The sequence below is a fragment of the Capricornis sumatraensis genome, chromosome 22, assembly GCF_032405125.1.
Source record: "Capricornis sumatraensis isolate serow.1 chromosome 22, serow.2, whole genome shotgun sequence".
Taxonomy (NCBI): Eukaryota; Metazoa; Chordata; class Mammalia; order Artiodactyla; family Bovidae; genus Capricornis; species Capricornis sumatraensis.
In genome coordinates, this window is record NC_091090.1 from 15,771,550 (window position 1) to 15,784,342 (window position 12,793).

General features: G+C 54.4%; 1 protein-coding gene across 1 annotated transcript; it reads left to right on the forward strand.

The window, feature by feature from the left end:
- Window positions 1–203: 203 nt before the first annotated feature.
- Window positions 204–10,570, forward strand: PI16 (peptidase inhibitor 16). The gene is made up of 6 exons (XM_068961147.1): window positions 204–374; window positions 5,801–6,022; window positions 8,455–8,564; window positions 8,838–8,926; window positions 9,556–10,236; window positions 10,449–10,570. Exons 1-6 carry the CDS (start codon window positions 204–206, stop codon window positions 10,568–10,570), a joined length of 1,395 nt encoding a protein of 464 aa, XP_068817248.1.
- The last annotated feature ends 2,223 nt before the right edge of the window (window positions 10,571–12,793 follow it).

Genomic DNA, 12,793 nt, shown 5'->3' on the forward strand with positions numbered 1-12,793 from the left:
TGACGGGGGAGAAACGCTGGGAGTGGACTCAGCTCTGGTCGGGACCCAAGCACCCTGCCCTCCCCGAGACATTGTGTGAGCAGGGCCAGGCCTCCAGATTCAGCCCCTCCCACCCGCCCCAGCCAGGGTGGTGCTTGTGTAGGAAGGACTTTAAATCCAGCTGCCAGACCCCTGATCAGGAGAGGCAGAGAGGACTGGCCACCATGCACGGCTCCAGCAGCCTCGTGGTGTATCTGCTGCCACCACTGCTACTGCTGAGGGCTGCCCCAGGCCCCGCCGGGGCCCTCAGTGAGCAGGAGCAACACGTGATGGTGGAGCTGCACAACCTCTACCGAGCCCAGGTGTCCCCGCCGGCCACCAACATGCTGCAGATGGTGAGTGCAGCCCAGACCCCCGCCAGCCCCTTTCGCTCCATGAGCGGCTTCATTCATGAGTGGGTGAATCCCTCAGATTCATCTCTCCGACACAGACAGGGTCCCTGATGCCGCAGAATTCTCCGGCCCCAAAAGCAGTCTCATTATACAGATGAGGAAACTGAGGCTTAGAGGGACTTGCTGGCCCCTCAGGAGCTTGCAGGTCCCACACCTGGTAGAGCTGGGCCTGGAAGCCCTGCTTCCCGACCCAGTGACCCCTTCCCAGCACCTCCTAAAATGCACATGCCCCTGGGAGAAGGAACACAGGAAGTTCCTAACACCTGGGTGAAACCATCTTGCAAATGCCTTCCAAGGAGAGAAGAACAAACAGGCAGCAGGATGGGAACCAGCACCCAGTGTAGGAGGGATGGACTAAGGAGGTGGGGTGAGAACAGGAACCAGAAGCAGAGAAGGCTCTGGATCACACACATCAAATTCTGCTCGACCACCCAACAGGCCAGCAATTCAGGGTGAGTCCCTTAACCTGCTGTGCATGCAAGCATGCTCAGTTGCCTCAGTCATGTCTGACTCCTGGCAACCCCATGGACCACAGCCCACCAGGCTCCTCGGTCCATGGGATTCTCCAGGTAAGAATACTGGAGTGGGTTGCCTTGCCATCCTTCAGGGGATCTTCCCAACCCAGGGATCAAACCCACATCTCCTCCACTGCCAGCAGATTCTTTATCACTGAGCCACCAGGGAAGGCCCCTTAGCCTAGTAAAGATCCTCAATTTCCCATCTGTAAAATGAGATCATAATTAGGGCTCTATATCAACATACGGGCTTCCCTGGTGGCTCAGTGATAAAGAATCCACCTGCCAGTGCAGGAGATGCAAGAGATGCGGGTTCAGTCCCTGGGTCGGGAAGAGCCCCTGGAGGAGGACATGGCGACCCTCTCCAGTATTCTTGCCTAGCCATGGACAGAGGAGCCTGATGGACTATAGTGTCCATGGGGTCGCAAAGAGTCCAACACAACTTAGCTACTAAAACAACAGCTAATATCAACATGACTGAATCTCAGAGATGTCATATTGAATAGGGGGAAGTGAAATCTCAAAAAATATACACATATTCATTTAAGTAGACTAAGGTATATCTACATGAGGTTTAAAAGCATGTAAAAAGTCCTGCTGCATACCAGTGGAGGACATATGCAAATGGACATACCAGTGAATGACAGAAGCCAGATTTGGGGAGGTGGTTACCACTGTCAGAGGGGGAGTTATTTGATGCAGGCTTAGGGGACAGGATGCTCAGGATTAAAAGACATAAAGTGAGCGATTGACCCCTTTTTCTGCCCCCTGCCGAAGGCTAGACCAGCCCATCTTCTCCAGTCACCCTTAGGTGGGGAGCAGTGTCCAGGGCCCTTTAGCTGGTGCCGAAGAACAAGGCTGCACCTGTGGGGCCCAAGCCCAGAGTTCTAACAGCTCTGTCCAGCCTGGTTCAGTGACTCTGGGTGAAGTGACCCTCAAAAGCCTCTGTTTCCCGACCACATGGCACTGGCAACCCCTGCCCTGGGGTCAGACAGGAAGACCTGTGAGAAAGATCTACAGCTCCGCAGGTGCACACAGCATCCCTCTTCCCAGTTCTGTCGGCCTTGGCAACCGACAGGAGCTACAGACAACAAATTAGGAACCCCTGGTGCTGGGACCAGGGCTTCCCTGGTGGCTCAGTTGGTAAAGAATCCGCCTGCAATTTGGGAGACCTGGGTTCTATCCCTGGGTTGGGAAGATCCCCTAGAGGAGGGCATGGCAACCCACTCCAGTATTCCTGCCTGGAGAATCCCATGGATAGAGGAGCCTGGCGGGCTACAGTTCATGGGGTCTCAAAGAGTTGGACGCGACTGGGTGACTAAGCACAGCACAGATGCTGGTACCAGCTCTTCCTACAGTTCCCTGATTGAGGCCTGGAACTCATTGTTGGGCCTTGGTTTCCCCATCGGTAGATTCCTGATGCCCTACATTCTTGCTGGCTAAGACTGGGGGCAACACAGGCTGGGAACTGCTTTGCAGTCAGAGGTGGACCTCAGGAGTGGGGCAACAGTTTCTGAAGCAGTTCAGATACTGACAAGATGTGCTGCTACCTGGTAGGAAGTGGTCTGAGGAAGGGGGGATAAGGCTGGACTGGGACATCAGGCTAAACTTGGGACAAGGTTCAGGCTCAGCTTCAGCAGTGATAAATTCAAGACTCTGGAGTTAGATGGCCTGGGTTCACAATTGACTTTGCCCTTTATTAGCTGTGTGACCTCAGCCAAGTTACTTATCCTCTCTGTGCCCCAGCTGTAAATCAGAGATGACAACACTATAACAATTCTCGTAGAGTGAGTGTAAGGACAAAATGAGTGACTATGTGTAAAGTACTTAGAACAGTGCCTGGCACACAGCGAGTGCTCAACAAGTGATACAGAAGAGGGAATGGCTCCAGGGTGAGGCAGGTGGGTATCATCATAGACTCTTCTCTCTCCCTCAGCCTCCAAGTCTAATTATCACCACTTTCACCTCCCAGAAGGCCCAACTGTTCTTGAATCGCATCTCCTCTCACCCCCTGCCATCTCTTTGACACAACCCTGGTTCAGTGTTTCTTTTCCCATGGACCTCTAGAACAGCCTCTACCTGCTTCCCCAGCCTCTGGCCTCTACAACCAGCATGAAGGTCCGATACATTGGTCTGACCTTGCTCAAAACCCTTCCTTGGCCCCCAGTGGCTCCCTGCTGCCTCCAGCTAAAGCCCCAGCCCCTGAGAGGCCCTGCTCTGGGTGTCTGGCCCTGCCTCCTGCCCCTCCAGCCTTGCCTCATGCACACCTTCTTCCTCTGTAACCCAGCCGCTGTCGCCCCCCGCCAAGACCTGGTTTCCCCTCTCCACCTCTTGGTTCATGCTTTGCTGGCTCACGACGCCTTTCCCCCCTCCGCCTGGCAGTGCCTCACTTTTAACACTTAGCTTCATGTCTCCTCTCCATCCTCGTGCACGCATGCTCAGTCGCTCGGTCGTGTCCGACTCTGTGTGACCCCATAGGCTGTAGCCCACCAGGCTCCTCTGTCCACGGGATTCTCCGGGCAAGAATCATGGTGTGGGTTGCCATGCCCTCCTCTAGCCTCCATCCTCTGCTGCTGCTGCTGCTAAGTCGCTTCAGTCGTGTCCGACTCTGTGCGACCCCATAGATGGCAGCCCACCAGACTCCCCCGTCGCTGGGATTCTCTAGGCAAGAAACACTGGAGTGGGTTGCCATTTCCTTCTCCAATGCATGAAAATGAAAAGTGAAAGTGAAGTCACTCAGTCGTGTCCGACTCTTTGCCACCCCACAGGCTGTAGCCCACCAGGCTCCTCTGTCCACGGGATTCTCCAGGCAAGAATCATGGTGTGGGTTGCCATGCCCTCCTCTAGTCTCTATCCTCAGGATGGGCTAAATGGCTCTCTTTGGTAAAGGTTACGCCATCGCAAAGCTGTCAGTTACCACATAGTGGCCTAATTAATGGTTTATAACACTAAGATCTTGAGATTCTTAGCTCTGGCCGTCACCCCAGGGCTGGCATAGTGCCCAGGACTGTTGAATGAATGAATGAGTGAATGAATGGACTTGCTTTCAGATGGTGACCAACTGGCTACTGTGGGTGGGTGTTGTGACCCTTGAGCCTCTCCACAAGGGTCTCTGGACAACTGAGAAGCCTTAAGACCCACAGGAGTGACTCTCTAATGGTGGGGCTCAAGGCATCCAGTTGGAACAGAAATTACAGCCAAGGTCTGTAGAGGAGCCTGCTTTTTTGAGCAGGGCTGTGTCACAGACGTCAACAGCAGACAAATGTCTGCTGAGCACCTGCTCTATGCCGGCCACCCTGAAGGAGCTTATGCTCTAGTCTGGAGCCCCGAAGGTCATCCCAGACACCCTGAGCCAGGCCCCTTTCCCCCTCCCTGTTCTCCACTATTCCCCATTTGCGAGAACCTCAGAGACCAGGGACTTCGGGCAAAAATGCCCACAGAAGGGAAGGGGATTCACCCGAAAGTTACAGCGGTAGAGCTATCCAGCCAGGGTTCCCATTCCTGCCCCAGGCAGCTGCTCTTGAGAACCGTGTCGTGTGTTGGGGGAGGAGTGGGTGTGACCACGTGGCCCCCTCCCTTCAGGGTCACCCACGCTCTTGGCCCTTTATGGGCCGTCTGGCTCCTGCAGCTGGCAGGGCCCCCAGAGGGTGGAGCGAGAGTTGCTGCCAGGCCATCCATTTCCAGGAGAGGCCAAGAACAAAGTTTAATGGGATCCAGGCTTCCCTCCTCAATCCTTTGGTCAGATGCTTCGTTAATTCCCTCTTCCCACCCACACTGGGCCTGTCTTCCCTGCCAGGGACACAAAACCTCTGCGGCCCCTTAACCTGAAATGCCCCCTCCTACCATCTCACCGGAGGTCCCCCCTGGAGAACCCTGCCAGTGAGACTAGATGGCTCTCTGGGCCACCAAAGCTCTGAAATACTTCTCTCAGTGGGCGTTGCACAGAGACACTTCGTTTTCTTGGGGAAAGTGGTTGTTTAGTTGACAAGAGAGCAACTGGGAGGGAAGCCTGAAGCTAGAAAAGCCACGGAGGCCGAGCTGTCCCAGGAGGAGTGAGTGAAAGTGTTAGTCGCTCAGTCGTGTCTGACTCTTTGCAACCCCATGGACTGTAGCCCTTCAGGCTCCTCTGTCCACGGAATTCTCCAGGCAAGAATACTGGTGTGGTTTGCCAGGGGATCTTCTTCAGGGGATCCCCTTCTCCAGGGGATCTTCCCGACCCAGGGGTCAAACTCAGGTCTCCTGCATTGCAAGCAGATTCTTAACGATCCGAGCCACGGAGAGTGGGAGGTTAAAGGGGAGTGCTGGCCCCTCAGTCCGATTTCTGGTGGGTGGGTAGAGGGAGCAGAATGGCTGAATAAACCACCCAGCCCCGAAACATCTCACTGGACATCTGGTGCTTCAGGACAGTTCAGGCAGCCCTGGCAGGGCACCACAACCCACCTTTCACGCAGACAGATATTAGTATTAATTAATAGTTCCACTGTCAAAAACATCATCCCATTTATTCTTCCCAAAGTCTTATGAGAGTTCAGAAAGGTAGGCAATCTGTCTAAAATCACACAGTTGAGGAATGGTCCCAAGCTTGGCTAATTTCTCCCGACCTGGGGTGCCACCCTCCCACCTCCCCACAGAAGCCTACCGGGACCAGAGTTCTGCTCCAGATCACCGCCAGGAGTCACCCCACAACGAGGGGAGGGCCTTCCTCCTCCAGAGGGCCCCCAGCACACCCTCAGTCTCCTATCCTCACCCCCACAGAATCGTGGGCATCCTCCCCTCCGCTCTCCCACCCTCCTCTCCCGCCTCCCCTGAGCCCGAGGCGTCCTCACCTCCCTGATCTCTGACCCGCCCCTGCAGAGGTGGGACGAGGAGCTGGCCGCCTTCGCCAAGGCCTACGCGCAGCAGTGCGTGTGGGGCCACAACAAGGAGAGAGGGCGACGCGGCGAGAACCTGTTTGCCATCACGGGCGAGGGGCTGGACGTGCCGCTGGCCATGGAGGAGTGGCACCACGAGCACGAGCACTACAACCTCAGCGCCATCAGCTGCGCCGCGGGCCAGATGTGCGGCCACTACACGCAGGTGAGGGGCTGGCCGGGAGGGCGGGGCCGGCCGGGAGGGCGGGGCCATGGCAATGGGGCGGGGCCCCACGGCGATAGGCGGAGCCATATGGCAGTGGGCGTGGCTCCACCGCAATGGGCGGGGTCACCTCTCCCCTCAGGTAGATCCCAGAAGTCCGGAAGCCCCCGCTTCCATCCTTCATAAAAGTCGTCTCTCCACAGCAATTCGGGTGTTGTCCAGGCCCCCAACGAAGTTCTGTTTCTCACGAACCATCTTCAGGTGTCTCTTTTGCAAACCTAGGCAGCTCCCCCTCTCTCGGCCTTCTGGTCCTGAAGAGACCTGAATTAGGTGCTCCCGAAGCCTTTCTCCTGGAGGATAGTTACTGTGCCAGGCGATCCTGACCGAACTCTAAGCAATATTGTCCGCTGGCCGAGGTTACACACGGTTGTTTGTCCCAACAGTAAACACATCCCTCCTTTCTCCGGTCCCTCTCTTGTCATTTCTCAGAGTGTCCAAGTTGCTCCTTCTTATCTGCTAGGGATTGATAAAGCAAATACACAATCTTAATTTTGTCTTTAAAAACGACATGCAAAATAAGAGAATCAGTTCAGTCGCTCAGTCGTGTCTGACCCTTTGCTACTCTATGGACTGCAGCATGCCAGGCTTCCCTGTCCATCACCAATTCCTGGAGCTTGCTCAAACTCATGTCCATTGAGTCAGTGATGCCATCCAACCATCTCATCCTCTGTCCTGCCTTCAATCTTTCCCGGCATCAGGGTCTTTTCCAATGAGTCAGTTCTTCCATCGAGTGGCCAAAGTACTTGTAGCTTCAGCCTCAGCATCAGTCCTTCCAGTGAATATCCAGAACTGATTTCCTTTAGGATTGACTGGTTGGATCTCCTTGCAGTCCAAGGGGACTCTCAAGAGTCTTTTCAAACACCACAGTTCAAAAGCATCAATTCTTTGCGCCCAGCTTTCTTTGAGGTCCAACTCTCACATCCACGCATGACTACTGGAAAGACCATAGCTTTGATGAGACCGACCTTTGTTGGCAAAGTAACGTCTCTGCTTTTTAATATGCTGTCTAGGATGGTCATAGCTTTTCTTCCAAGGAGCGAGCATCTTAATTTCATGGCTGTAGTCACCATCTGCAGCCATGATTTTGGAGCCCAAGGAAATAAAGTCTGTCACTGTTTCCATTGTTTCCCCAACTATTTGCCATGAAGTGATGGGATCGGATGCTATGATCTTAGTTTTTTGAATGTTGAGTTTTAAGCTAGGTTCTAATAATTTTAAAATAAGAGAAAAATAAATAAATAAATAAAATTTAAATAAGAGAATACATGGTCACAGAGTGAAGGTTTCAGAGAGCCTTCTGAGAGTATTTCCTGACTCTTGCAGTCACTCATTGTTTTACTGCATTTTGAAAGTTTGCATTTGCGGACAAGGGGTGTAGGGGTGTGTGTAGAGTAATTAACATTAGTATTATTAAATTCTTTTTTTTTCTCCTCCCAATGCTCTTTTGTTGTTCAAACAATAACACGACAAATTTTTTCAAAAGGAAAAGGAAATGAACCAGCCACCTTCCCACCCATATCCACCAGTTCCACTTTTCAGTGTTTCTTTTGGGTGGTATTTTTAGTGCTGATCTTTAGGGAAGGAAATCCCAACATCACCCATCCAGATCAGGAAGTTGTGAAACCCCAGCCCTCCCTGCCCTCTTCCCCCTCTCACATGCCCATACATATATCTACCGGCAGGAACTGCTGCCAGAACCAGCAGGAGAGGACTGCCCCGCCTCCACCCCTATGTTCTCTCAGGCTGAGTGCGTCTGCATTCGGGTCATTTCTGCCTGGCAGAAGCTCAACCGTGGTACCTAGGGAACTCTCAGCTGAGTCAAGCTGCAAGACCCCAGGCCTGGGAAGTTGTGCAAAGTTAACAGTGAGAGCCTTATCTTACCACAAAAACGAAACAAAACCAACCAAACCAAAAAAACTGGCTTCAGATTGGGTGACTCCCGGGCAGACTGAAATTAGAAATAGCAAAGCGAGGCTATGTTGGCTTGTTTCAGCCAGTGGCAGTGCAAAAGGTTGTTTTGATTTGTTGCTAATGTTTAAGATTCTCCTGTTTAAGATTCACCCGTTTAAGATTCATTCCTTTGTTACGTCCCTTATTTAAAATGTAAGGGACTCTAGGAAGAGCCCTCAGGAAGAATTCATGAGGGTCTGTCAAAGGGGAAGGTTTTCAGAGGGATAGAGTCCTGGTGAAATAGTGTGTGTGGTTGGTTGAGAGTAGACTGCCTGGGACAGTTTTGTCCTGAAGCCGTGTGTCTTCGGGAATATGGCTCTTACATATAGGGTTCCTCCTCTCTCACGCACGGAAGGCTGATGTAGAGAGACGCTAGCTAGGAGCCAGCTTGCCCAGGCTAAACTGTTGGGTTTGCCTTCCTTCAGGTGGTCTGGGCCAAGACAGAGAGGATTGGCTGTGGCTCCCACTTCTGTGAGAAGCTCCAGGGCGTTGAGGAGACCAACATCCACTTGCTGGTTTGCAACTATGAGCCCCCGTGAGTGGGGTAGGGAGCCCTGGGGGAAGTGGGTGGGCAAGAGCCAAGGGCAGGGCCGAGCTGGACACAGTTTCAGGAAGAGGAAGCGGGCTGATCTGGGGCCCATCTCCTGGGGAGCTAAGAGGGCATTGATGGAGTCTGCTCTCATCGGTCCAGCAAGTTAGTTCAGGGCGAGTAAGACCCAGGGAGCACTTCTAGAGAAGGCCTGTATATGAGGGACAGGGTCGGGGTTGGCCGGGACCTTGCCCCCAGCATCCTCCTCACCTCCTGCAGGGGGAACGTGAAGGGCCAGAGGCCCTACCAAGAGGGGACTCCATGCTCCCAATGTCCCTTGGGCTACCACTGCAAAAACTCCCTTTGTGGTGAGTCCAGTTGGGGTGGGGAGGCGTGGCACAGGGGGAAGGCAGGTGGGGAAGGGAGGTGAGGAGGGGGACGCCCACTGGCTGGTCTAGAGCCTCCTGTGGCTCCAGAGCAGCCGTGTGGGCCACAGGAGGAACCCCTCAGCAGCCCCAACGTGTCCAGGTTCCCAAGCCCACTTGGCCCGCTTTGCCCTCCTTGCATACCCACTTTGGTGCCCTGGCATTCCAAGTGACCAACTTCCTACCCTCCAAGCAGAGGGTGGAGGAGTCAGGGGCTCCCCGAGCGAGTGCAGGGGTGGGGGTGGGGGTGTGTGCCCAGATGGGTGGTCAGAGGGACCAGGGCCTGAGATGCAATGGGTGTGCTAGGAACAGTAACCCAGCTGAAGTCCCCTGTGGAAGTGGAAGTGCGAGTGTGGAGAGGGGAGGACTTGGACAAGGAGGTGGGTGGAGGGGCAAATGTCAATCACAAGAAACAGCAATGAGGGACATATTCGCTGGAGAGGGTGCGTGTGTGCATGTGTGTGTGTGTGTGTCTTCACAGTACATTTGGTCTCCTCACCTTGATTGTGGTGGGGTGAGAAACACAGGATCCTGTTTGCAGCACTAATGCCAGGCCTTGCCTCTCTTCTCAGAACCCATCAGAGGCCAGGAAGAGGCTCAGGATTTGTCTTCCCTGTTACCTGAGGCCCCATCTTCTTTAGCAACAGAAGCCTCAAGCTCTAGGAAAGAGGGGATCGATTCTTCCTTAGCAACAGAACCTCAACCCTTCTTGGTAACAGAGGTCTCAGGCTCCCTGGCAACAAAGGTTCTATCTTCTGTAGAAACCAAGGCCCCATCTTCCTTAGTAACGGAACACTCCCCTTTCACGGCAACAAAGACTCCACTTCCCTTAGCAACTAAGGTCCCTTTTGTTTTGGCCACTCACAACCTGCCCTCCTTGGATAAGTGGCCACCTACCCTCCTCCCCAAATCAACCCGTGATCCCATCCCCAAATCGGCAGACAAAGAGGCCAGCAGTACAAGAATGCCTTCCAGGATCCCGGAGAGTTCTCTGCACCCCAAGATATCCTTGATGGGGACACGGGAGCTGCTACCTCTCTCCCAGGAGGAGGGTGAGGCTGAGGCCGAGTTGCCTCATTCCAGTGAGTCCTTGGCCTCAGTCTTTCCAGCCCAGGACAAGCCAGGTGAGCTGCAGCCCGCACTGAAGCACAAAGGGCACTCCTCCTCCAAGTCCCTGTCCAAGTCCCCCAGCGCCTCTGCCACCGCCAATGCCATGGGCGGGCGCACCCTGGCCTTGCAGTCCTCCTTGCCAGGTAAGGCCTGTAGAGCCCATCCCACCTCCCCTCAGAGCTGCAGAATGTCAGCACCCTGCTCGAGCATAGGTGGTGTGGGCAAGGCGGGGCGTGCGCCCCCCGAGTAAGAGCTTCCTCCCTGGCTGCTGCGTCCCCATGTGTGTGCCGGGTAGGGTGGGCGGGAGGGTGGGGAGAGATGTCCAGGCTGAGGCCAAGCCTCTCCCTTCCTGCAGATGTGGAGGGCCCTGGAAAGCATGGCTTCAGATCAGGGTCAAATGCGAGCCCTGGGCACGTCGGGGGCCTCCTCCTGGGACTGCTGCTACTGCTTCCCCTGGTGTTGGCTGGAATCTTCTGAAGGGGTCACCACTCAAAGGCAAGGCCTCACAGGGGGATCCCTCGCCTCTGGATCGTTTTCCTCCAACAAGAGACCACCGTTTCCTGGGAGGTCCTCTCTGGGACCCAGCAGCCCTCCTTCACCCCAGCCAGACGGCAGGCCAGAGGCCTTGTGCCCACAGGAGGCCTCTACAGGGCCGACCCCTGGCACTGCCCCACGAGCGCCTCTGCCTCTGGGGAGGTGCTCCCCTTAGCCAGCTGCAGGTGGCTCTGAGCACGTTCCTGTGGCCTCCAGGACCAGCTCTCCAGGTGTCCTGTGGTCACAGTCCCGCCCTTCCGGGAACAGAAGGTCTCAGGGCTTCCCAGGGACCCCTCAGCCCCTTCCAGTCCCCTGGCCTCTCCCTTAGGCCATCAGAGCCTGGACCTGTTCCCAGGAGTGCTTCCTGCCTTCTCAGGGTGAAGAGGTCCGCCGTCTCCAGCCATCTCCCCTACCTGTCCCCAGCCCTCCCCAAATGAGACGCTTCATGGCCGAAGTCCCTCTGGAAGGGAAAGGCTGTGGCTTCATGGCCGAAGTCCCTCTGAAAGGGAAAGGCTGCAGGGCATGTGTCTGATCCAAATCCACAGACCTCTCTGGGAGCACAGGGCCTGGCCGCTGTGAGCTCAGGTTGCTGCCTGCTGACTGCACGCATCACTTGGGCCCCTCTGGTTCCTGCCTTCTCAGTCTGGGGTGGGGTGGGGGAATGAGGATTCTGGGGAGGTCTCTGCCTGCCTTGGCCTTGGGTTGTCTGCTGAGGCAAGATAAAGGTTCTCCCTGAGAGTCCCCCTCCCTGAACTTGCCTGTTTAGCTGGCAGGGGCTGCTGAGGGGCAGATGAAGGACAAGCCCCATCTGCGAGGGGTTCTATAGGTGGGCAGGGACCAGGGAAGGGAGGCGGCCCCTGACTCTGGAAGAAAAGCCTGTGTATGAGCGCTGGTCTCCGTGCTTGTGAAGGGTGGGGGGCAGGGGAGGGCTCGCTGGGGGGCCCTGGGAGACTCACATATTCCGCTGCTGACCCACAACCACCGTTCTCTCTTCTTCACACCCCATGTCCCCCCAAACAGTCCACTGAGTTCTTTGAAGCACTTTTCCTTTCCAACTGCACACCTTCTCCAACAAACAAAATCTTCAGGTAGCCAGTGGGAGGTAGACAGGGCCAAGGGGAGGCCAAGGGTGTTGGGCTCTCCCGGCCCAGTTGGGTTCGTGACCCAAGATGGGAGTAGCACACAACCTCTTCTTGGGGGTGCTGCTGCCCAGGCCCATCCTGGATGCAAGGTCAGCAACGCACCTCAGGAATGGCTGGGCCAACCGCTGGGACGTGGAGGGGTCCTGAGAAAGGGCTCTGGAGTTCCAGACACCTGCCTCCCCACGACACTGCCCCAGGGAAGCACAGGATTGTCTAGAAGTGCTGTGGGGTAGGAGACCACAAGTGTGTGTGTGCACAGAGCTCACAGTGGTAGGTGAGGAGGGCAGCTCGGGACCCAGCTGGGGCTGGTGGGGAGGGGTGGGCAACTGGCTCCAGGCAAAGCTGGGCTGTGAGCAGTTAAACAGGAAATCAGCCCAGAGCTGCACACTGCATGTGTGTATGTGTGTGTGTACATATTTATATGATATCGATATCTATATACATACACACATGTGATATATATATATTAAGGAATAACTCATAGAACGTAACAGTCACTGATTTATAGTTATCACTCAATGGTTTTTAGTATATTCACAGGGTAAGGCAACTATCACAATTTTAGAACATTTTTATCACCCCAAACAAGAACCCCGTACCTGTTGACAGCCCCTTTCTCCTTTCCTCCACCCGCCAGCTCCTGCCCTAAACAACCACGCATCTACTGTCTCTATGCGTTTGTCTATTCTGACATTTTGTATCAAGAAAACCATAGAATATATGGGCTTTTGTATCTGGCTCCTTTCACTTAGCATATGTTCAAGGTTCATCCACGTTGTAGCATGAAACAGTACTGTATTCCTTCTGATTTCCAAGTAATAATCCTTTATATGAAATATAACTTCATCCATTCATCAACTGGTAGACACTGGGTGTGTTCTACAATTTGGCGATTGTAAGTGATGCTGCTGTAAACATTCATGTGAAAGTTTTTGTTTGGTCATACGTCTTCACTTCTGTTGGGTACGTACTAGGAGTGGTATCATACGGTTAACTCTGGTCATATAGTAACTCTATGTTTAAT